The 23,615-nt window shown below is 39.7% G+C and overlaps 1 protein-coding gene across 6 annotated transcripts in view; it reads left to right on the forward strand.

The window, feature by feature from the left end:
* The window catches only part of RANBP17 (RAN binding protein 17), a 362,482-nt gene that overhangs the window by 322,175 nt on the left and 16,692 nt on the right, over positions 1-23,615 (forward strand). For all 6 annotated transcript variants that reach the window (XM_025270839.3, XM_044932591.2, XM_044932590.2 and 3 more), the window contains one exon: positions 8,526-8,692. In XM_025270839.3, the coding sequence (XP_025126624.1) occupies positions 8,526-8,692 (167 nt within the window). The remainder of the gene's footprint in view (positions 1-8,525; positions 8,693-23,615) is intronic.

Consider the following 23,615-nt stretch of genomic DNA (forward strand, 5'->3'; position numbering starts at 1 on the left):
CTCCTGGAAATCTTGATTCCAGCTTGTGCTTCATCCAACCCAGCATTTCACATGATGTGCTCTGCATATAAGTTAAGTAAGCAGGGTATCAGTATACAGCTTTGACATACTCCTTTCCCAATTTGGAACAAGTCTGTTGTTCCATGTCTGGTTCTAACTGTTGCTTCTTGACCTGCATACAGATTTCTCAGGAGGCAGGTAAGGTGCTCTGGTATTCCTGTCTCTTGAATTTTCCACAGTTTGTTTTGATCCACACAGTCAAAGGTTTTGGTATAGTCAATAAAGCAGAAGTAGATGTTTTTCTGGAACTCTCTTGCTTTTTCTGTGATCCAGGGGATGTTGGCAATTTGATTTCAGGTTCCTCTGCCTTTTCTAAATCCAGCTTGAACATCTGGAAGTTCACAGTTCACATATTGTTGAAGCCTCACTTGGAGAATTTTCAGCATTACTTTGCTATCGTGTAACTTGAGTGTAATTGTGTGGTAGTTTGAACATTCTTTAGCATTGCATTTCTTTGGGATTGGAATGAAAACTGACCTTTTCCAGTCTTGTGGCCACTGCTGAGTTTTCCAAATTTGCTGGCATGTTTAGTGCAACACTTTAACAACATCATTAGAATTTGAAATAGCTCAACTGGAATTCCATCCTCTCCACTAGCTTTGTTCGTAGTGATGCTTTCTAAGGCCCACTTGACTTCACATTCCTGGATGTCTGGCTCTAGGTGAGTGATCACACCATCATGGTTAGCTGGGTCATGAAGAACTTTTTTGTACAGTTCTTCTGTGTATTCTTGCCACCTCATCTTAATGTTCTGCTTCTGTTAGGTCCATACCATTTTGGTCCTTCATTGTGCCTATCTTTGCATGAAATGTTCCCTTGGTATCTCTCATTTTCTTGAAGAGATCTCTAGTCTTTCCCATTTTATTGTTTTCCTCTATTTCTTTGCGTTAATCACTTAGGAAGGCTTTCTTATCTCTCCTCGCTATTCTTTGGAACTCTGCATTCAGATGGGTATATCTTTCCTTTTCTCCTTTGCCTTTCACTTCTCTTCTTTTTTCAGCTATTTGTAAGGCCTCCTCAGACAACCATTTTGCCTTTTTGCATTTCTTTTTCTTGGAGATGTCCTGATCACCACCTCCAGTACAATGTCACGAACCTCCATCCGTAGTTCTTTAGGCACTCTGTCTGTCAGATCTAATCCCTTGAGTCTATCTGTCACTTCCACTGTATAACCACAAGGGATTTGATTAGGTAATACCTGAATGGTCTAGTGTGGTTTTCCCTACTTTCTTCAATTTAAGTCTGAATTTTGCAATAAGGAGTTCATGATCTGAGCCACCATCAGCTCCCAGTCTTGTTTCTCCTGACCATATAGAGTTTCTCCATCTTCCGCTGCAAATAATATAATCAGTCTGATTTCAGTATTGACCTTCTGGTGATGTCCTTGTGTAGAGTTCTCTTGTGTTGTGGGAAAGGGGCGTTTGCTATGACCAGTGCGTTCTCTTGGCAAAACTCTGTTAGCTTTTGCCCTGCTTCATTTTGTACTCCAAGGCCAAACTTACCTGTTACTCCAGGTATTTCTTGACTTACTACTTTTGCGTTCCAGTCCCCGATGATGAAAAGGACATCTTTTTTTGGTGTTAGCTCTAAAAGGCCTTGTAGGCCCTCATAGAACCATTCAACTTCAACTTCTTCGGCATTAGTTCTTGGGGCATAGGCTTGCATTACTGTGATATTGAATGTTTTGCCTTGGGAACGAACAGAGATCATTCTGTCATTTTTGAGATTGCACCCAAGTACTGCATTTCAGACTCTGTTGACTATGAGGGCTGCTCCATTTCTTCTAAGGGATTCTTGCCCACCGTAGTAGATATAATGGTCATCTGAATTAAATTCACCCATTCCACTCCATTTTAGTTCACTGATTCCTAAAATTCCGATGTTCACTCTTGCCATCTCCTGTTTGATCACTTCCAATTTACCTTGATTCGTGGACCTACCATTCCAGGTTCCTATGCAGTATTGCTCTTTACAGCATCGGACTTTACTTCCATCATCAGTCACATCCACAACTAGGTTTTGTTTTCTCTTTGGCTCCGTCTCTTCATTCTTTCTGGAGTTATTTCTCTACTCTTCTCCAGTAGCATATTTGGGCACCTATAAACCTGGGGAGTTCATCTTTCAGTGTCTTGTCTTTTTGCCTTTTCATACTGTTCATGAGGTTCTCAAGGCAAGAAAACTGAAGTGGTTTGCCATTCCCGTCTGCAGTGGACCACATTTTGTCAGAACTCTCCACTATGACCTGTCCGTCTTGGGTGGCCCTACACAGCATGGCTCACAGTTTCATTGAGTTAGACAAGGATGTGGTCCATGTGATCAGTTTGGTTAGTTTTCTGTGATTGTGGTCTTCATTCTGTCTGCCCTCTGATGGAGAAGTATAGGAGGTTTATGGAAGCTTCCTGCTGGGAGAGACTGGCTGCGGGGGAAACCACCATTACCTACCCCCGTACTCTTACATATAGAGGCCAGCACAGGGCTTACAAAAGTCCACTCTTAATAATGGCTCTCAACTCATTCATGTAATAAATATCGACTGTGCACATGCTATGTGCCAGGCTCCATTCTAGATCTTGATAGTACTGAAAAGAATAAGATAGGCAAGGTCTCTGCTAACATGAAGTTTATATTCTAGGGATGAGGGAGAACAGTAAACATACACACATAAAATATCAAATCATTGTAAGTGCTAAACAAGACTTAAAATAGTGAATAGGGAAAGATTCTATGGCTTTTTTAGAAGTGATCAGGGAAAGCCTCTGAAGATGAGCCGTGACAGGGATGAGGTTGCATTCCAAGAAAGCAAAAGATGGCACAGAAAGCAAAATAGGAAAAGGTGGGGGCAAGCGAAAACCAACTAGAAACCATCAGAAATTACCTTAATCAAGTTGATTATTATTAAAATTTTCATTATTAATAAAGAATATATGTTGTTAAGAGCATGTTCTTGAGTTGGAGTTAATGTTATAAATGTAATAAAGAAGTAAAGCATTCCGAGAATGTTTAGAAACTTAGAGGCCTTGTTCTTTAGTCTCTCTCACCAAAAACATGCTAAAAAGAGAAGAAAGATACAGATTAGCTAAATTGAATGACAGGCTTGGTGTTTCAGGAGTTGAAATAGCCAGGAAAATAAATGGGAAGTGAAAAGGGAGAACTACTAGAGTTGGGTACTATGTTACAAACTTTACACACTTTCTCTCTCTAATCTTTAATTTCTCAAAACAAAGTAGGTGGTAGTAAGCACATTTTACAGAGGTGAAATTGAATCTTCATATAGTCAAATTGAATTTTCAGTCGTCAGTCTAGAAGATGGAGTCAACCCTAAACTGCTGCATCACCGAAATAGACCTTTTGTTTCTGAATTTGCCTCTCACACCATATATTCCCTGGTGGCTCAGATGGTAAAGTGTCTGCCTACAATGCGGGAGACCCAGGTTCAATCCCTGGGTTGGGAAGATCCCCTGGAGAAGGAAATGGCAACCCACTCCAGTATTCTTGCCTGGAGAATCCCATGGATGGAGGAGCCTGGTGGGCTACAGTCCACAGGGTCGAAAGAGTCGGACACAACTGAGCGACTTCACTTCACTTCACTTCATACCCCGCTCTGCTATGATGAGAAATTTTGAGTCAAAGGCAAATTTCAGTTCAACCCCATTATCATTCTTCCGACTCTCAGTTAAGCAACTCTTTCCTATGGAGGTAGTTAACTTTTCAGAGCAGCTTCCTGCGGTAGGCCTTGGTGATCAGGAGGGCTGCTGCTGATGCCTGTTCATCCTGTGGCAGCCAGTTGCAAAAGAGAAGGGGCCTGTGGTGGTGTCAGCGCTAGATAGCAAGTTGCTGGAGAGGACAAAGTGCCTGTCGGGTTTAAAAATTCTGTCCAAAATTGCCTAAATCATGGATTATAAACACCAAGAGCTAGGACGAAATATGAAAATTCACGACGTCTGCCCATTCTTGAATTTCACGAGAGTTTCATTATTTGAATCTCACACAACAGCTTCAGCTGCAAATAAAGAAGACCAATAATAATACATAATCCTCAGCACTATTCATTCTTTCTTTGATAAAATGGTCCATGATCCTTATGATTCCACACTTTTCAATCTACCCTGAAATCATTTATCCTTTTCAAAGCCCCCAACAATAAATCAGCCATAATGGAAGCTCTTCTTCCTGCTTTTATTGCATGGATATATGCCCCAGCCTTCATGTCTGAAGTGTTTACCTGGCTTTTTCATAGCTGACTCAGTAGATTGGAACCTTTTAATGCAACCTGCATGGCATGTGGTCACCAAATCTATGTGAAGTCTTGATAATTTTTGTATGATTGATAGCATATCGCTCTTCACCGGTGAGGGGAAGCAAATCTATTTCCTGCTTGCTTCCTTTTTTAGATGTTAAGTTACTTAATCCATTTACTTTCACGATTGGGACTTCAAAAGGCAGAAATATGAAGGAAAAGAGAAAAGCAAACAGGTTCAACAAGTCTGTGCCTGACTTTTAGGCCTAAAAATTTTCTGCTACATTATATACTACTTCCCAGGGTTATATTAATAAAACCAAACTTCCTTTTCTGCAAAGTAACCCAGTTAGTGGGGAGAGAAAAACAATCAATCAAATGCCATAACTATAGGAGGAAATAAAAGCTCCTTTCTTAAAAGCCTATAGCTCCATAGCTTCCCAAAACTATAATCCATGCCCATCTTTTAGACCTTCATTCAACCCCTCATGATTCTGTATCAGCTACCATTGTCCTATTTGAAACGTGTACTTCTGTCTATATTTCAGAACTTGCCCCCAAACTTACCTCTATTTACTGTGTCATTTCACTTAAAACAATGTATGTGAAAGAATTTTTACACTGTAGTGTTACACTGATTCTAGTGTTATTACTAAATAGAACTCAAGACCTAAAAAAAAAAGCTTTCTCAGAGTAGCTTTGTCTACCCATTCTTTGGAGAAGGGCATAGCAACCCACTCCAGTATTCTTGCCTGGAGAATTCCATGGACAGATGACCCTGGTGGGCTATGGTCCGAGGGGTTGCAAAGAGTCGGACACGACTAAGTACTACTGCTACCCATTCTTTAGTTAAATCAACTGATGTCTCACCTCTCATCTGTGAAAAGCACACATGTGTCTCAGAATTTTAGAGATGAGTAAAATGAATAAGAAAGTAACTAATGCCTTAGGAGTTTATAATCTGCTACTTCCAGCCCTACTCTCCCAATCTACTTTTATTCTAAATCTACTATATTTACCATTTTTTTTGAGGCCCATCATGTTTTTAATTGTTTGTCTTGCTGTTTTTGTTACTAATCATAAACTCCCCAGAATTGTGTCCATACCTTACTATTAGCCAAAAAAAAAATCTGGGCAGTGTCTTGCTCTAAATCAAAACCATGACCTTTGGATAAGCTATCTCTGAGCTTCACTTTTCTCATTAGAAAAATGCAAATAACAGTACCTACTATATACAGAAGTGGTTGTTAGAGTATATGAAATGTTATTTAGTGTCACTTGCCAAAAAATATATATATACAGAGGTGGTTGTTAGAGGTATATGAAATGTTATTTAGTGTACATAATGGCACCCCACTCCAGTACTTTTGCCTAGAAAAGCCCATGGGCGGAGGAGCCTGGTAGGCTGCAGTCCATGGGGTCGCTGGAGTTGGACACGACTGAGTGACTTCACTTTCACTTTTCACTTTCATGCATTGGAGAAGGAAATGGCAACCCACTCCAGTGTTCTTGCCTGGAGAATCCCAGGGATGGGGGAGCCTGGTGGGCTGCCGTCTGTGGGGTCGCACAGAGTCGGACACGACTGAAGCAACTTAGCAGCAGTAGCAGCAGCAGTTCAGTTCAGTTCAGTCACTCAGTCATGTCCGACTCCTTGCAACCCCATGAATCGCAGCACACCAGGCCTCCCTGTCCATCACCAACCCCCGGAGTTCACTCAGACTCACGTCCATCGAGTCAGTGATGCCATTCAGCCATCTCATCCTCTGTCGTCCCCTTCTCCTCCTGCCCCCAATCCCTCCCAGCATCAGGGTCTTTTCCAGTGAGTCAACTCTTTGCATGAGGTGGCCAAAGTACTGGAGTTTCAGCTTTAGCATCAGTCCTTCCAATGAACACCCAGGACTGATCCCTTTAGGATGGACTGGTTGGACCTCCTGGCAGTCCAAGGGACTCTCAAGAGCCTTCTCCAGCACCACAGTTCAAAAGCATCAATTCTTCGGCGCTCAGCTTTCTTCGCAGTCCAACGCTCACATCCATACGTGACCACTGGAAAAACTATAGCCTTGACTAGAAGGACCTTTGTTGGCAAAGTAATGTCTCTGCTTTTCAATATGCTGTCTAGGTTGGTCATAACTTTCCTTCCAAGGAGCAAGCGCCTTTTAATTTCATGGCTGCAATCACTATCTGCAGTGATTTTGGAGCCCCCAAAAATAAATTCTGACACTGTTTCCACTGTTTCCCCATCTATTTCCCATGAAGTGATGGGACCAGATGCCATGATCTTCGTTTTCTGAATGTTGAGCTCTAAGCCAACTTTTTCACTCTCCTCTTTCACTTTCATCAAGAGCCTTTTTGGTTCCTCTTCACTTTCTGCCATAAGGGTGGTGTCATCTGCATATCTGAGGTTATTGATATTTCTCCCAGCAATCTTGATTCCGGTTTGTGCTTCCTCCAGCCCAGCGATTCTCATGATGTACTCTGAATAGAAGTTAAATAGTGACACTTACTTGCCAAAAAAATATAAACCTTCACTAACACCTCTGTTGCCTTTCAGATTATATGTAAATGTGTGACTCACTGCTGGATGCCCTCAAGGAAGATCCCAAACTATTTTGTCAGCCTACTCTCTTATGATTCTTCCATACATTCATTTACTCAAACCATAAGTCCTACTCCCTAAATATACCATGAGGGAAATTAGTAAGAACTACCATATTTTTCTCCTTCCAGTTGTTTTGAGATATAGTTGACACTGTACACATTTAAGGTGTATAACATAATGATTTGACTTATATACATCCCAAAATGATTACCATGATAAGTTTGATATTTATCATCTATCATTTATCACATTTATCATCACATATAGTTAAAAATATAAGAATATTCATCCTTGTGATGGGTATTCACAGGATATACTCTAACTTTTATATATATTATACAGCAGTGTTATTTATACTGCTTGACCACCTTCATCCAGTTCCCCCTCAGCCACCTCTGAGAACCACAGATCTGATTTCTTCTTCTGTGAGTTTGTTTTTGTTTGTAAAGAGTGTCTGGTGCCCAACATAGTCATTCAATATTTCTAAACATTACATGGTGGTAAAATGCTGAGGAGTCTAGTTACCATCTGTCAGTCTACCCAGATATTATTGGCTGTGTTCCCCACACTGTACAGTTTATACCCGAGCCTCATTTTGTTACTGAAAGTTTGTGCCCCTTACTCTCCCTCGCCTGTTTCTCTCGTTCCTCGCGCGCCCTCTCCTCTGGCAGCCACCTGCTGGCTCTCTGTATCTCTTTCGTCATGTTTGTTCATTTGGTTTCTTTCGCTTTAGGTTTCACATATAAGTGAACTCATGGTATTTAGCTTTCTCTGTCTGACTTACTTCACTTAGCATAATACCCTCTAGGTACTCGTGTTGTTAATTAAACATAGTAAGCTCTCAATAAATACCAGTTATTTTTACTGTGAGAATTTCTAGTTATTTTTCTCCTCATTCAGCTCTGCAACTTATTTTACAAATGATGAGAAAGCTTAATTGGCTCCTTCACAATAACACACAGCAAGTAGCTGGAAAAGATGGAACTTGAAAGTAGGTTGAAATTCTGTCTTGAAAATCCATACCTTCTCACCATATTATGTATACTGTGCTAATCTCTCCATCTGAAAAATGTCCTTCCTTATGTTTAACTTAAATAACTTTCCCCAGCCCATCTCAGGTGCTACCTCCACCAAACCCTCCTTGATCCTCATCCAAATGCAGTATCTCTCAAAATTTTCACAGCAGTGTGATCCTCATTCCTACACAGCACTGTGCTCCAGTGGCTTATGTCTAAATCATGGTCTCTTTGACACAAGGGCGAGGGTTTCCCTGAAGCAAAGTACTTTGTGCCAAGTTTACAGTTTCCCCTGAAGCAGAGCACTTTGCACCATGTAGATATTTAATAAAGACACTTAAAGTGAACAGAAGGTCATTAAGGTCACATATGGAAAATTCTGTCCAATGCAATCCAGGAATCATTTACTTACTAATGTGTCTCTCTGTGAAGTCCTGTAGTTGACATTGGGTTTAAAGAGATAAGCAAAGCAAAAATCCTCAAAGAATTTACAGTTTCATAAAAGTGCTTTGAAACCAGAAATTGTTTTTGTTTTTTTTTTAATTTAGGCATTAGAGTGAGATGAAACAAACACGTTAGTCATCAAGTGAATTCTCATTGGTTGTTCACACAGATACAGTCGTCTCCTCCAGCTGCTGTACCAGTTTAGACTACATCGTCACCTACCTCTTCAAGCACATAGCAAAAGAGGGCAAGAAATCACTTCGATGTCGAGAGGCTACCCAGGCTGGTCAGAGACTATTACATTTTATGCAGCAAAATCCAGAGGTCCTGCAGCAGGTAAATAGTGGTTGTTCACCGAGCTTAAGAGATAAGAGTTTTCCCAAAGCCAATCTGGTCTCTGAATACCTTAGAGCAACTGGTCTTGCCAAGACCCTTTCCTGGTTCTCCTCTGTAAGCATTTTCCCTGTAAGTATAGTAAGGATAGTTGGCCTCAGGATTACCTGCCCTCAGCAAATCTCTAACTCATGCATCTCACGCAGTGAAGCTAGTATTCAGAAAGAGGATAGCACTTTCAGAGACGAGAGAAATACTGAATAAAAGTCAAAGCTGGAACTAGAAACAGTCAACCTCCTATTTGTTTCCTGGAGCCTCTACTAACGTCATCTTAGGTTCGCCTTGTAAATAAAATACTCTAGTGTGCTGAGAAACTGCCATTTGCTGGGCTCCTTGGCTGTGCCAGGTGACCTGCTGGGTCATTTTCCCCATTTGTAGATGAGAAATCAAGGTTCAGAGGGGTCATATTCCCAAAACCATAATAAGTGATAAAGCCACAATTTGTTAATTTTCAAATGTTTTCTGACTAGCTAATATGAATTAGGTCTAAGTTTAATGTTCTTTAAAAAGTCACTTCTACAAATCACAGTAACAGCATGCATAAAGATAAACATAATATATATACCAGAAACATTTCAAAGAGAGTAATATCATTTTGCTATGGAGATAGCATCACTATGATATATTCCCATTCTACTAAATTTGGGAAATGATATCTTTATACTGCTTCCAGTTGTCGTCTTATTTTGCCAAACTATCTCCATAATAGTCTGTGGTTTGCAAATGTAAATACTTTAACATGGTCATTAGCCAGCAAATAAGTCGCCTACAATCAGCAGAAAATGTCAGTCTGAGTAAGTAAATGATGAAAATGAATAAGAAAGCCAAAGAAGAGGTTTTCTTCCTAGCTGTCATTTTTTGCTAATACTTAAATGAAGTTATGTAAACTTTATCTGTGGTAATGTTTCAGTTAACCAGTTAATTTCCTGGCAAGAAGGTGTGGATGAAGATTTTACATAAATAAGCAAAGGGCTGCAACTATTTGGTATGATCCTGAAATTGTTACAAAACATGTTGGTGATTAAACAGGAGGAAGGTAACTCCTTTATTGAGGCCCTCCTATGTACAAGGTGCAAGAGCTGTTAAGATCCAAAAGACATTAATTTCTCTTCTTAAGTTTTTCCTGCCAGTGGGAAGGAGAGAGCAGTAACTAACTATGTGCTATTGGGTTAGTATAGTGAGGACAGTAGGAGAGTGCCTTCAGGGGCGTCTCCTCATTTAGGCCTCCACAGCAGCCATGAAATGTGGGTATGATCATCCCCAGTTCACAGCTGCATGAATTGAAGCACGGAGAGATCAACTGGAAAGTGGAATGTGAACCAAGGTCTGTTTGGCTCAAAAACCGAAGTCCTTACAACTTACTTACACCATTTATTCTCAGGGAACTAGTTGGTAGGGATAAGATCTCAGATTCAGCCAGTATGCTTCTTCAAAATATACATTCTGTCAAGATTTGGATACACCTCTCCTCACCCATCCATCTGCAGTAGCCATTGGTTTTGCTGGGAGTGTGGCATAGCGCTCAGGTGTTTTATGAGAAGGCTGAGAACCACAGAATTAAAGCATGTAGCCAGCTAGTGGAGAAAATAAATACCCATGGATTGGCCAGGAATCAAGCCCACCCCCAGCCCCACCATGGCAAGTGACAAGTCTACCACCTGCCAGTATTCAACCATGATCGTAATATTGTCCCATAAACTTTGGCAGGAACTTTTAAGTGAGTAGAAAATTTTAGCAAAAATCAATAGGCCATCGTCCTGGACAAATGCCATCAGACTCTGCAGAACAAGTAATATTGTTGTGCAAAGGACAATCATGTTTGTCTTTACTCAGAATTATCCTGTGTTTGTTGGTCTAAGTAATTTCTATGTGTTAATAATACTTGGTAATCCTTTACTTTACAGCATTTGACTAAGTAGTGATATATCTTTATTAACAGTGGAATGCATTCTATTTATTTGGAATGTAGGCTCTCAGATAGCATTTTAAATATTAATGACTGGTTTCTGGTAGTCAGCATAAATATGATTTGCATTAGCACTAGGTCAGATCATCTTGAGTGCCTCTGATGTCAACTGTTGGGTATAGTAGTATCTGACATCATCTCCTTAGGTCACTGACAACTTTGACCTCTATTCTTATGCACAGTTTCTGTCGTCTCCAAAGCTCTTTTGAATTGATTTGAAATTTTGACTCTTCCCTTTATGAGGCAGTAAAATTGATAATTATTCAGATGGGAACTGAGCACTGAGTGAAAAATCAATTCCACCCGCTCTCTGCTGCGTATAAAATTACTTCTGAGTCGGCTGGACTGAACGGATGGCCAGAGTAAAAGCAGCAGGCAGAAGTAGTGGGAAGAATTAGCTGGACAGAGCTAATAGCCTGAAGGGATAGACTTGGAAAAGAGGGAGTGGGCCAGTTGGGGGTTATTATGAGCAAGGATGGGTCCCATTGATCATCTGTTTACATCAGCTTTCCAAGACCTTATAAATCAACCCTGAAGAGCAGCAGAATCCAAGATTCAGCCTCTTACCAGAGGGAATTTATATTAGATTATTCTCATTTTCACACTCAGATGAAAAGTGAGCCATTGATTATTCATTGGTTGCCCATTAAATGCTGTTTTTATAGATGATTTGCCTATCAGAGAAGGTAATGAACAAGGTTGCTGCTTCATAACTCAAGGTTTCGGTTTTCAAGGCATCTGTGTCGGTTAAGTAATGCCTAACCCTATTAAAAGGAATGGGTTACAAATTGCTTAACAGTGCTGAAAAACTAGACCCTAATGACTAATTGTGCTTAGAGTTTAGAGAGAGTTTGTCAGCTCTTTAAACTAAACTGATGCAATGATACTGCAATTATTTACTAGTTTGAACTGTTTCCCCTCCCCCCCAACCTGGACCTATATTGCTGGAAGCATAATTGCATGAAGAGTGTCAGTTCTAAATTGCAAAAGTTATCTCCTCAAGCTTCCACAGCAAATGAAGCATGAACCTACATAAAGGATTTTCTGACATTCTTATAGGCCTTTCCATTTGTATGCAGCTGCTTGGGAAAGACATTTTAAGTGCCTCTCACCTGAAAATGTGCTTATTATGACCTGCTACATGGCTTTAGATCTTCAGTGTTTTTAAAAAAACATTCTCCAAATAAGCCATCTTCCATATTTTGCAAACAAATCTAAATTTTCAAGCATTAAATTTAGTCCATTATTAGAATAAAGATCTATTATAATTAAGTGAATCTATTTCAAGTAAGAATTATTGTCTAACCAGCATTGCTTTAACTTAACAACTGAGAAAAACCTAGTTTATGTATATTAGCAAAAAAAGTTCCCCATGCTTTTATGTCATTAGAAAGATAAACTAAAATTTGAAGAACAGGTCAGTAGTAACAGGGATTACACATGGATCTATTACAATAATCTGGAATGTAAGATTTCTTTGTGAAGTATTTTCAGTTTTATCCCTGGTCATGTTAAGTATTTGCATATATAACTCAAGAGGTCAGCGTTCATTTAGTTATATCACAAAGTGAAAGAAAGATCTATCCAAATTAGGTAAATGAAAGAGCATGTTTTATACAAATTAGAGAGGCATTTCAAAGATGTGACTCATTCTCTTTCAGATTATAAGAATAGGACACTAATGTTGAATGCTTCTCTAAATCAGAACTTCTATTAAAACTAAATATTCTAGAAAGAGTAGCAACTTACGTAGAAATAGAACAAGAATTATATAATGGTCAGTATATATATATATATATATATATATATATATAAAATGGTATATATATATACCATTATACTATTATTCGATTATACCATTAACTTATTAACAGTGTATTTTTAGCAATTATGTTCTCTAAAATTTAAATATGCTGAATTGAGTAATTAGAACATTTAGGTTTGAATTTATCTTAACCTCTTATGTTTAACTATCTGACTCAAGTGAGCTGTACTAAAAACCAGAAAAAGTTCTAATTATAATCCTTTCTTTCTCACCCTCCCTCCCCCTTTGTGCTAACCTAGCATTTAACTACAAATTGTGAAGAGCTGTCAGGAGTTATAGGAATCATACTTCAGATTCTTCAGTAGGGACGTAAGCTGGAGAGAACAGTCACCCTTTTCCTCAATCAGTCAGTCAATCAATGAAAATTGCTTTTGTATAGTGCTCTTCATGACATACATCCCAAAGTGAATTATAGCAGAAGGGAAATCATCTGCTCTTTTTTCATTTCTGTGTTTAGATTGAAACGATATTGCTCAACATTTTGACATACTATACAAGACATCTTTCATACTTAAGATTCCATTCCATAATACTAAGTAGGAGAAAGTGCAGTCACATATTTAACTGATGTTGAGATTTTGGCCTATAGAACCTCAGCAAGACTCTTACAGTGGGAAATACTTTAGCAGATGAAATATATTCATGTCTCTTATGCTCTTAAAAAATTAACCAAATTTTCTAATGTTATTATAGACATTCCTAGTGAATCCTAATTAGAAAGTATGTTCATGGCCCACTAGCTCAGTCTGGTTAATTTTCAGCTATTAGCAAAAATATAACAGCAGATTGATGTCAAAAAAAATATGCAGAAAGAATATTTACAGCTGGATCAGAGGATAACATGGATTTAAAGAGAAGCCAGGGATAGGTTATTAGGCATGACAAGTAAAAAAAATCAGAATAATAAAATTGTTTTTTGCACATGCTGCTGCAATCATGGTCTTCTTCACAGCAATATATGTATGTACTTTGTATTTATTTCAAGGAAAATAAATACTGGCAAATATTTCAGACAATCTTAAGCTTTTTACATATAAGCAGTTAGTCTGATTCCATCACCACAGTATCTGTGAAGCTGTCATATTATGAGCCCCATTTTATAGATAACTAAGGCATAAAAAGATTAAGTAATTTCCTAAGTTACTAGTAGTCAATAAATGGAAAAACTAAAATTTTACCTTGATATGTTTCATTCACAGTTCACATACAGCTTAACCACAAAGCTGTGGTTTGTTGGTGGCATCTAACTTGAAGTAATATGTGTGTTTTAAGCATTTACAGTGAGGCAAGTTGAGCTTCCAATAAGTCCCAGGGGTCATGCTTAAGGTAGAATGATTCAGAGCAGTCATCTTATACCCCAACTTTGCACTGCAGCTGAAATGAAACAGATGGGCAGTGACCCAAAGAGACAGTGGGCAAGACAGAGGGAAGTTGCTTTGCCGGCTGGTGTAGAGAAGTCCTGTGGCTTCACCTTCACTGAGGTAGAGCTGGCACAGCTTCATCTTTTGCTCCATGCCCACACCCACTCATTAATTCTGTAGCCAGACACAGAAGGCGAACAAGTTAGTAAGATGTGTATCCTTGCGAAGGCCAGAGTCTGACAGCGTAACTGTCTCAGGATGTCCCTTTGTTCCTTTCCTTTACTGCCTCCGGGGCAGCTCTTGAGGTTTACTCTAACCCGATTTCTCTAGGGTAGAATCAGTGTGGCAGCTGTGAGATGAAATTGGGGAAGCAACAAGCGCTTTGCATCGCCTGCACATCTCTGGGCTCTGTCCTGACTCTCACCACTGATTCATCAGTATTGAATGCCATTTTTCACGTCTTTCTGATTATAAGCAGCCTCTCTTCTCTAAAGGAGGCTTCTACCACTGAGTACCAGTAGGTCTGCTGAAAGTCTCTCACACTGGCACGTCTGAAACGACTCTTTTGAGCATCCCTCTCCTACTTTTCACTGTGTTAAGATAAGGTACGTAGACTAAGGTGCTATAGAGCCAAGTAGGAAACTTGACGGAGGTAGACAGTAATGAAAGCTACATTGAGTGTACATCCCTGTTTAAAGGAGGCAGTCTCCAAACAGCTTCTAGCTAATTGTTGCCCTGTAAGGTGGTAAGACCCAGTGTTGCCAGATGTATAGAGATTCCCTCCCAAGGAGAAGCCAGAAATCTAGTTTTAAAAATGTTGGTCACTGATTGAAAAATAATATTACTCTGCAGGCCAACACTGTACGTTTGGCTTCCATTTTTTCACCTCTGTATTCTGTAATCTTAGAGAATTTCAGAACTAAGATCTCTTCATGCACGACCCCTTACATTTCTCTCAGCCCTCTTATGAGGCCTTGCAACAGTGATATTTTTGCTTCTCTCTGATGTTTTAATAATTCTTAAAGCATACTTTTTAAATTTGTTGTTTTAAAAAGATGCCATTATTTTGCTTTTATATATGATTCTATACTTAGGTCTTTACTGAAACTTAAACGGGACATTTTATCACATTTGAGTTGTATCTTTGCATGTAGAAAGCATTCAATAAGGGGCAGTTAAACTCATCTAACATCCCCCAAATATATATTTTTTTAATTTTCAAAATAACAAGATAGTTTGAGGCAAAAATAAAGTTAACTTTAGTCAAGTGTGTGTGTGTGTGTGTGTGTGTGTGTGTAATCTAATTACTTAGGATCAAATCAAAGTATCTAAGAGGAACAGACTGGGAGCTGACTGTGGCTCAGATCATGAACTCCTTATTGCAAAATTCAGACTTAAAAGAAAGTACGGAAAACCACACTAGACCACTCAGGTATTACCTAAATCAAATCCCTTACGATTATACAGTAGAAGTGACAAATAGATTCAAGAGATTAGATCTGATAGACGGAGTGCCTGAAGAACTATGGATGCAGGTTCGTGACATTGTACAGGAGGTGGTGATCAGGACATCTCCAAGAAAAGAAATGCAAAAAGGCAAAATGGTTGTCTGAGGAGGCCTTACAAATAGCTGAGAAAAGGAGAAGTGAAAGGCAAAGGAGAAAAGGAAAGATACATCCATCTGAATGCAGAGTTCCAAAGAACAGCAAGGAGAGATAAGAAAGCCTTCCTCAGTGATCAATGCAAAGAAATAGAGGAAAACAATAAAACAGGAAAGACTAGAGATCTTTTCAAGAAAATGAGAGATACCAAGGGAACATTTCATGCAAAGATGGGCTCAATAAAGAATAGAAAAGGTATGGACCTAACCGAAGCAGAACATTAAGATGAGGTGGCAAGAATACACAGAAGAACTATACAAAAAGATCTTCATGACCCAGATAACCATGATGGTATGATTACTTACCTAGAGCCAGACATCCTGGAATGTGAAGTCAAGTAGGCCTTAGGAAGCATCACTACGAACAAAGCTAGTGGGAGTGATGGAATTCCGGTTGAGCTATTTCAAATCCTAAAAGATGATATTGTTAAAGTGTTGCACTCAACATGCCAGCAAATTTGGAAAACTCATCAGTGGCCACAAGACTGGAAAATGTCAGTTTTCATTTCAATCCCAAAACTACCGCACGATTGCACGCATTTCATACGCTAGCAAAGTAATGCTCAAAATTCTCCAAGCCAGGCTTCAACAGTACATGGACCATGAACTTCCAGATGTTCAAGCTGGATTTAGAAAAGGCAGAGGAATCAGAGATCAAATTGCCAACATCCATTGGATCACAGAAAAAGCAAGAGAGTTCCAGAAAAACATCTACTTCTTAATTGACTATACCAAAGCCTTTGACTGTGTAGATCACAACAAACTGTGGAAAATTCTTACAGAGATGAGAATACCAGACCACCTGACCTGCCTCTTGAGAAACCTGTATGCAGGTCAGGAAGCAACAGTTAGAACTGGATATGGAACAACAGACTGGTTCCAAATTGGGGAAGGAGTACGTCCAGGCTGTATACTGACACCCTGTTTGTTTAACTTATATGCAGAAGACATCATGTGAAATGCTGGGCTGGATGAAGCACAAGCTGAAATCAGGATTGCCGGGAGAAATTATCAGTAACCTCAGATATGTGGATGACGCTACCCTTACGGCAGAAAGCAAAGAAGAACTAAAGAGCCTCTTAATGAATGTGAAAGAGGAGAGTTTAAAAGCTGACTTAAAACTCAACATTCAGAAAACTAAGATCATGGCATCTGGTCCCATCACTTCAAGGCAAATAGATGGGGAAACAATGGAAACAGTGAGAGACTATTTTGGGGGGCTCCAAAATCACTGCAGATGGTGACTGCAGCCATGAATTAAAAGGTGCTTTCTCCTTGAAAGAAAAGCGATGACCAACCTAGAGAGCATATTAAAAAACAGAGATATTACTTTGCCAACAAAGGTCCATCTAGTCAAAGCTATGATTTTTCCATTAGTCATGTATGGATGTGAGAGTTGGACCATAAAGAAAGCTGAGTGCCGAAGAATTGATGCTTTTGAACTGTGTGGTGTTGGAGAAGACTCTTGTGAGTCCCTTGGACTGCAGGGAAATCCAACCAGTCCATCCTAAAAGAAATCAGTTCTGAATATTCATTGGAAGGACTAATGCTGAAACTGAAACTCCAATACTTTGACTGCCTGATACGAAGAACTGACTCATTGGAAAAGACCCTGATGTTGGGAAAGAGTGAAGGCAGGAGGAGAAGGGGACGACAGAGGATGAGATGGTTGGATGGCATCACCAACTCGATGGATGTGAGTTTGAGCAAGTTCTGGGGGTTGGTGATGGTCAGGGAAGCCTGCTGTGCTGTAGTCCATGGGCTCGCAAAGAGCTGGACACGACTGAGCAACTGAACTGAACTGAAAGAGGAACAGGGCTGCATGGAAGTATATAGTTAATAGCCAGGTAGCAAAAGTCCAAAAGGCACTAAAACTCTTTAAGAATGATGAATTTGTGATCACTATCCCTAAAGATCAGTTTAGAAAGTTGAAGTTAATGATTTTAAAAATAGAACACTAATTTTTAATTAAAATGGCTTTTATCTTTGATACTCTGAACTCATTTCTCTGTTCATCTTTAAAAGGATAATTCTGGTCCAAATCCTTTGTTATATACCATATCTTTGCCTTTTTTGTGTAATCTTTGTTATAGAAATATTTGTTGAATGACTATTTCACCTGTAACAAAAAATGGTATTTTAAAATAGAAACCTGTTTCTGATAAATCATCAAATTAGTATTATAATCCTGTTGCCTTTACACAGTACCTTTTTTCCCCCAAATCACCTCCGTCCTGATACTTGACCTCACACCCAGCAGAGCCTGAAGCCTTGTGATGGTCAGTGAATGTCTGCACAGCAAACCCAAAAACATATGTTTAGAAGTGCAGTCTGCAGACGGTGACTTTAGACATCAAATCTAACATGGTTGTAAACTACTACTTAACAAAATAAATAGTAATGCTAAGAGTATATCGTTGTATACTATATAATTGCTGAAATGACGTAGGAAAATTTTAAACATGGGTTTAAAAAAAAAAGGTACTTCAAATATTGTTCTAAATGGCTGACAGAACAGAGAGCATTTGTGGGTTTGTTTTTTTCTCTAGGACATGTGTTTGTCTACCTCTAAGCACAGTTCAAAGATGTAGCCCACTGATAGTGTAACTTGCCTTATTAATTGAAAAGGATAGAATCCACCAGATGTAGCCAAACCAGCAGAGAGTTGGGTGACTAAGCAACGGCAAAGACACCATATTGAGTGAGCCAGAATTCTGTCTCCAGGTCATTTATTTCAACCAGTGACAATGCGTCTAAACTCCAGTGCTTCAGCAGTGATTGATGGTTTAATATCATATATAATTTTTTTAATGAAGGAAAACCATTTAAATATGTTACCATTTGCACTGGTATTCTCCTATGTACATAACCGCATTTAATCATTATGGGGATTGTTTTTATACTTGTGTAATTTGTATCCAAGAAATAACTGTGAAAACCATCTCATGCTGTTGCTGGAAATGGTACAGTGTGCTTCATACTTGAATAGATTCATTCTTCCCTGCACGTAATTAAGAGTGTTGGAGCTTCACTGCTACCACATAGGAATTCCATGTTTACATTTCTGAGAATGAAAAATTAGCCGCAATGTGCTTTTTCAAGCTCCCATTTTCTGGGGCTGTGATATTTAAGTACCTTAGTTCTATACCAGTGTATGATTTGAAGAGTTTGATTTTAAGACTTTTAATATTAAAATACATAATAAAATTTTATTATCTAATTACAAGAGGGTTTAGCCTCTTATTAAAGTTGCTAAATCAGGCCTGGATTAGCATCATAATGGCACAGTTTGACATGGAATACTCAAAAGTCAAGTTCGAGGGAAGGGATGGGGTTTTTTTGTCGTCGTTGTTTTGGGGGGTTTTCTCCTATGCCTGCCTCTTGCACAAAATAACAAGGGTGAAATGCATGTATGGAAACAAACAAGGAGCGATTTGGTACGCTGGAGAAGGAGTGGAGGTGTCCGCCCAGGATGGTACCCTTAGGCGAGGCAGCTGGTGTGTGTAGTCTTTTGTTTATCTGCTGCTGGTTTGTGTAGCCTTTAGGCCGGCACCAGAGACAATCACTCCTGCAGGGTCAGCTGCTGGTCAGAAGCAGAGTAAGGGCAGACTGTGCGCTCGGTGCCGGCCGCGGCTGCTGCACAGCTGGCACCTGCTGCTGGTGCGCAGCGGGAAGGTGAAAGGTCAAGGAGGCAGTTGCCCAAAACTCAAGGATGGCTTGAGGGGACTTGCAGATTAATCTGCTTTATTAACTTCTGTATATTAGATAACTATTGCTATGAATGACAGTACATCTTTTTGAATAAGTCGCATCTCTTTCTCTTTTAAATTAGCTTTTGAGTAATGAATATTAAATAGAAAGCATTTTCAGGGGTAATTAAATGAAAACAGAACGATGTCATTTTACAATTATATTTGTGTGTTTATAGAATAGGGGAATTACAGTGTTTTCCAAGGAGCTAAAAAAAGAAGAGCCAGCTTCACAAAGAAGAATTTGAAATAAATAAGTTACACATCCATTAGCCTTTGTGTTTAAACTGAAAAAAATATGATGTACTTTGTGACTTAGCATAGAGTCATTGGGTGCCAGTGGCTTGATTTGGCATTCCCAGGGGCTCCAAGTGTTTTCTTTATGAATTGACGTGACTGCAATCTGTCAGTGTTCTTTTATCTACAGTTTAGCGCAGTTTTACTAGTATTCTGCAGCAAATGTTCTCAGAATAGCAGAAATGTAGTAAAAAATGAACAACCACCATTCCTTTTCCTTCATACCCATGGAAAGCAGATAGCATTTCATGAGGAAAACATACAGTTTTACACAGGGTTAGCCCAGTGATAATTAGATATGCTTTGTAAGATCTCTCACGCGGCATGGCAAATGGCAGACAAGATAGTTTTTTAGCCCCTCCATTAATAGTGATTGGCACAATTATCTCTTATTGTAAATTAACACTAAAAAGAGTTCACTGAAATGCATTCTTTTTTAAAGCCTCTCCAAGGAAAATTTCTTAATTCGTAGATTAAATACTGACACTAACTCTGGAAAAGCGTTTAACAATCTATTTCTAAAAGGATGATTTTTTTTTCTTCTTACTCTCAGTGATTTTTTGTTTTGTTTTGTATTTTGAAGAATTCATAGGAAAAGAAAGCATAGCAGATGACATCTGTCTTTTTTATGCGAATACAGCACAGGTAGTAACATTTATCCATATTTCACAAACGGAAGAAATTTTGGATTTCATTTGTAACTCCCAAGTTTTGACACAAGTTCAGTCTTCCTGCTCTGAGCTGTGTTTCTATGACATGTGAAGATGACACCTGAGGTCGTCTTACCATGTCACATCCAGGCCAACCCAGGGCTCACCAGAAGGATGCTAAACTTGTATGGGCATCACAGAGGAGCAGACTCCCTTGACCAGAAAAGATTAGGTTAGGATTATTTCCACATCCTTCCACTCCAAAGTAGAAGAATCTTTACACCCCCTCCTTAAAGACTTAGACTTCTCCTCCATCATGTAACAGAAGTCTTACTTACTGCAGGGTTGCTAGAACCAGAGAGGTCACCATAGAAGGGCAACCTCAGAGTCAAAGAAAATTTTAATGATTATGATGAAAAAGAAGTAGAAATAATTATTATATGCTTGGTTTTTATGTTAAGTGCTTTATATATATATTAATATATATACGCACACACATATATATACTCACACACACATATATACACATATGTATTCCAGTGTGTGTGTGTGTTTCTGTTTGTCTCATTACTCTGTGAGGCATATATTTTTATCTCCACTTTATGCTCAAAATACTGTAATTGCAGCTCTAGCAGCTCACCCAATACCACACAACGAATAAGGAGCAGAACCTCTGCTCTTAACCACTATACCGTATAACTTTTAAATGGCCTGGAAACAGGCTTGAGAGAGATGTAGGATAAGCAAGGAGAGGCACACACGTTCGTTCATTCATAAATTCTTAACTGAGCCAAGGGCTCCTTTCTTTGAGTACTGATTGGACAAGAGGGAAACACTTGACCCAAACTGGCTCATCTTCCCTGGATTTAGAAACTAGCATTTAAAAGATAATGGTCAGCCTCAGCTGAATTGAAAACTTGAAAATTGAAGAGCCATGGGGCAGCCATTCCCTGCCATATGCTCATGGAGATAGCCAGTCTGCAGCAACAGAAAAGAGCCTCCAACATGATGGAAGGATCTGCAGAAGCCAGGCAGGCCCACAGAGAGAGACTGAGAGAGAACCCACCAGAGTGCCTGTCCCGGTCCCAAACCCTTGAGAGGCCTGACTGCACTGCCTGGTGTGGGGTCCGGAAGTCACCCCTTTTATCTGCAGTAGTCACTATCTTCATGGTGAAAGGATCCTTGACTCGGAAGTTGTAAAGGCAGAATGAACCCATGAGTACAGACGCACCTAGCACAGAGAAGGTATTCAATAAATGTGTAAAAGTAGCTTCATTTTGAAAAATAATACATAGGTACTACTTTTTAATGTTCCCATCCTTGTCCATTTCCCTAGTGTTCATAATTATAAATGTGAAAAGTATCCTTTCCAAGAAATCCCAAGCCCAAGACTTCATTTCACAAGATGATATGATTTTTAAGGCCATGACTTAAGCCAGAGTACCTGCGTCTTCCTAGTCCCATCTGTGTTCTGCTTTTGTTCGAGTTCTTTCTGTGAACGAGAGTTCCAGACTCACTGGACTGGATGGGGGCATGGTGTGATGTGGATTTTACTCGTGGGTCCAATCTGACTTTTTCTCACTTATTCTTTCTGTAAGCTCCAAGCCCTACCTTGCAATGGCAAGAATGAAAAGAAACTCCGTAACTCTTTCCATGTGTATATTGTCTTCATACCTAATGTCTCTCCTGATTCTCACAACAACCCTAATGGGTTCAGTTCAGTTCAGTCACTCAGTTGTGTCTGACTCTTTGCAACCCCATGGACAGCAGCACGCCAGGCTTCCCTGTCCATCACCAACTCCGGGAGTTTGCTCAAACTCATGTCCATCGTGTCGGTGATGCCATCCAACCATCTCATCCTCTGTCGTCCCCTTCTCCTCCTGCCTCCAGTCTTTCCCAGCATCAGGGTCTTTTCCAGTGAGTCAGCTCTTCGCATCAGGTGGCCAAAGTATTGGAGTTTCAGCTTCAGCATCAGTCCTTCCAGTGAATATTCAGGACTGATTTCCTTTAGGATGGACTAATGGGTAGATAGGGCCAATACGAATACTTTTTAATTTGAGAGGGATAGATACATGAACAAATTCAATCCCACAGTACCTGTATGGATAAAGTATGCATTGGTTCAGAGAGGTGAAATGGAGACATCCCCATCAGTCCAGTGGTTAAGACTCCACCTTTCAATGCAGGGGGTACGGGTTTGGTCCCTAGTCAGGGAACTAACATCCCACATGCCATGGGATGTGGACAAAAAGTACGAACATAACAAAACAGAGGGACAAAATAACTTGCCCAAAGACAGAGCAACTAAATAACAGTGCTTGGAATATAACCTGGGGCTTCCCACTGGCTCTAGTAGTAAAGAACCCAACTACCAATACAGGAGATGTAAGAGACACAGGTTTGATCCCTGGGTCAGGAAGACCCCCTGAAGGAGGGCATGGCAACCCACTCTGGTATTCTTGCCTGGAGAATACCCATGGATAGAGGAGCCTGGAGGGCTATGGTCCATAGGGTCTCAAAGGGTTGGCCCTGACTGAAGCCACATAGCACTCACGCACACACAGAACACAAGGCTTTTTTGTCTCTAGGTTTTACGGTTTCCGCCGTACGAGAGCCTCCCGGGGCCTTAACCTCCTCTCATCCCTGGCGTTTCCTGTTACTCCTTCAGCCTTATTCAGGGGTAACAGAGCTTCCCCCGCCTTCATTCCTCTTAGTGGCACTGTGCATGCTATGAGAAACTCTTTTGAATTTCTTGAAAGAACGGCACAGTATGATGTGAGATTGGTTTAATGATGGCATAATTTATTCATTTTACAGTTATTGCCGATTTTTCACATAGCACTTGAAGGGTAAATTATGTGAAATTTTCTCAAAGTATATTACTGTGCTGGAGTGGTGACTTCAGCCTTCGTATTCATTTGTCTTTAACTCTTGGAAACTTTTAACTAGCAGTGGCCATTTGTGCAGCAGTGAGTTCATATGGTATGTCAAGGAAGACTTATTTGGTTGACTTGAAGAACAAGGTAAAGGTTACCTGCTTCTCTGGCCCTTCGTGAGATAATGTGGCTTTGTGTGCTTTGCAACCCAGAAGAACTCTTGCATGTTAATTCTGTATCCCTTGCCATGCTTAGGAAAATACAGATGTAACTGCTTTCAGACCAACGAAAATCCATCCTCCTTTCAGAGCTGTTTAATTGTAAATTCTGTATTTGTTGAGGACTTTCTACTTTACAACAATCAGAGCAGAAAGATTTTGTAGTCAGTAGACCTGGTTTTGAATATCAGTTTTGCTACTTCCTAAAAAAAAGCAAGAGCATTCCAGAAAAACATCTATTTCTGCTTTATTGACTATGCCAAA

Source organism: Bubalus bubalis, chromosome 19, assembly GCF_019923935.1.
Source record: "Bubalus bubalis isolate 160015118507 breed Murrah chromosome 19, NDDB_SH_1, whole genome shotgun sequence".
In the NCBI taxonomy this organism is placed as follows: Eukaryota; Metazoa; Chordata; class Mammalia; order Artiodactyla; family Bovidae; genus Bubalus; species Bubalus bubalis.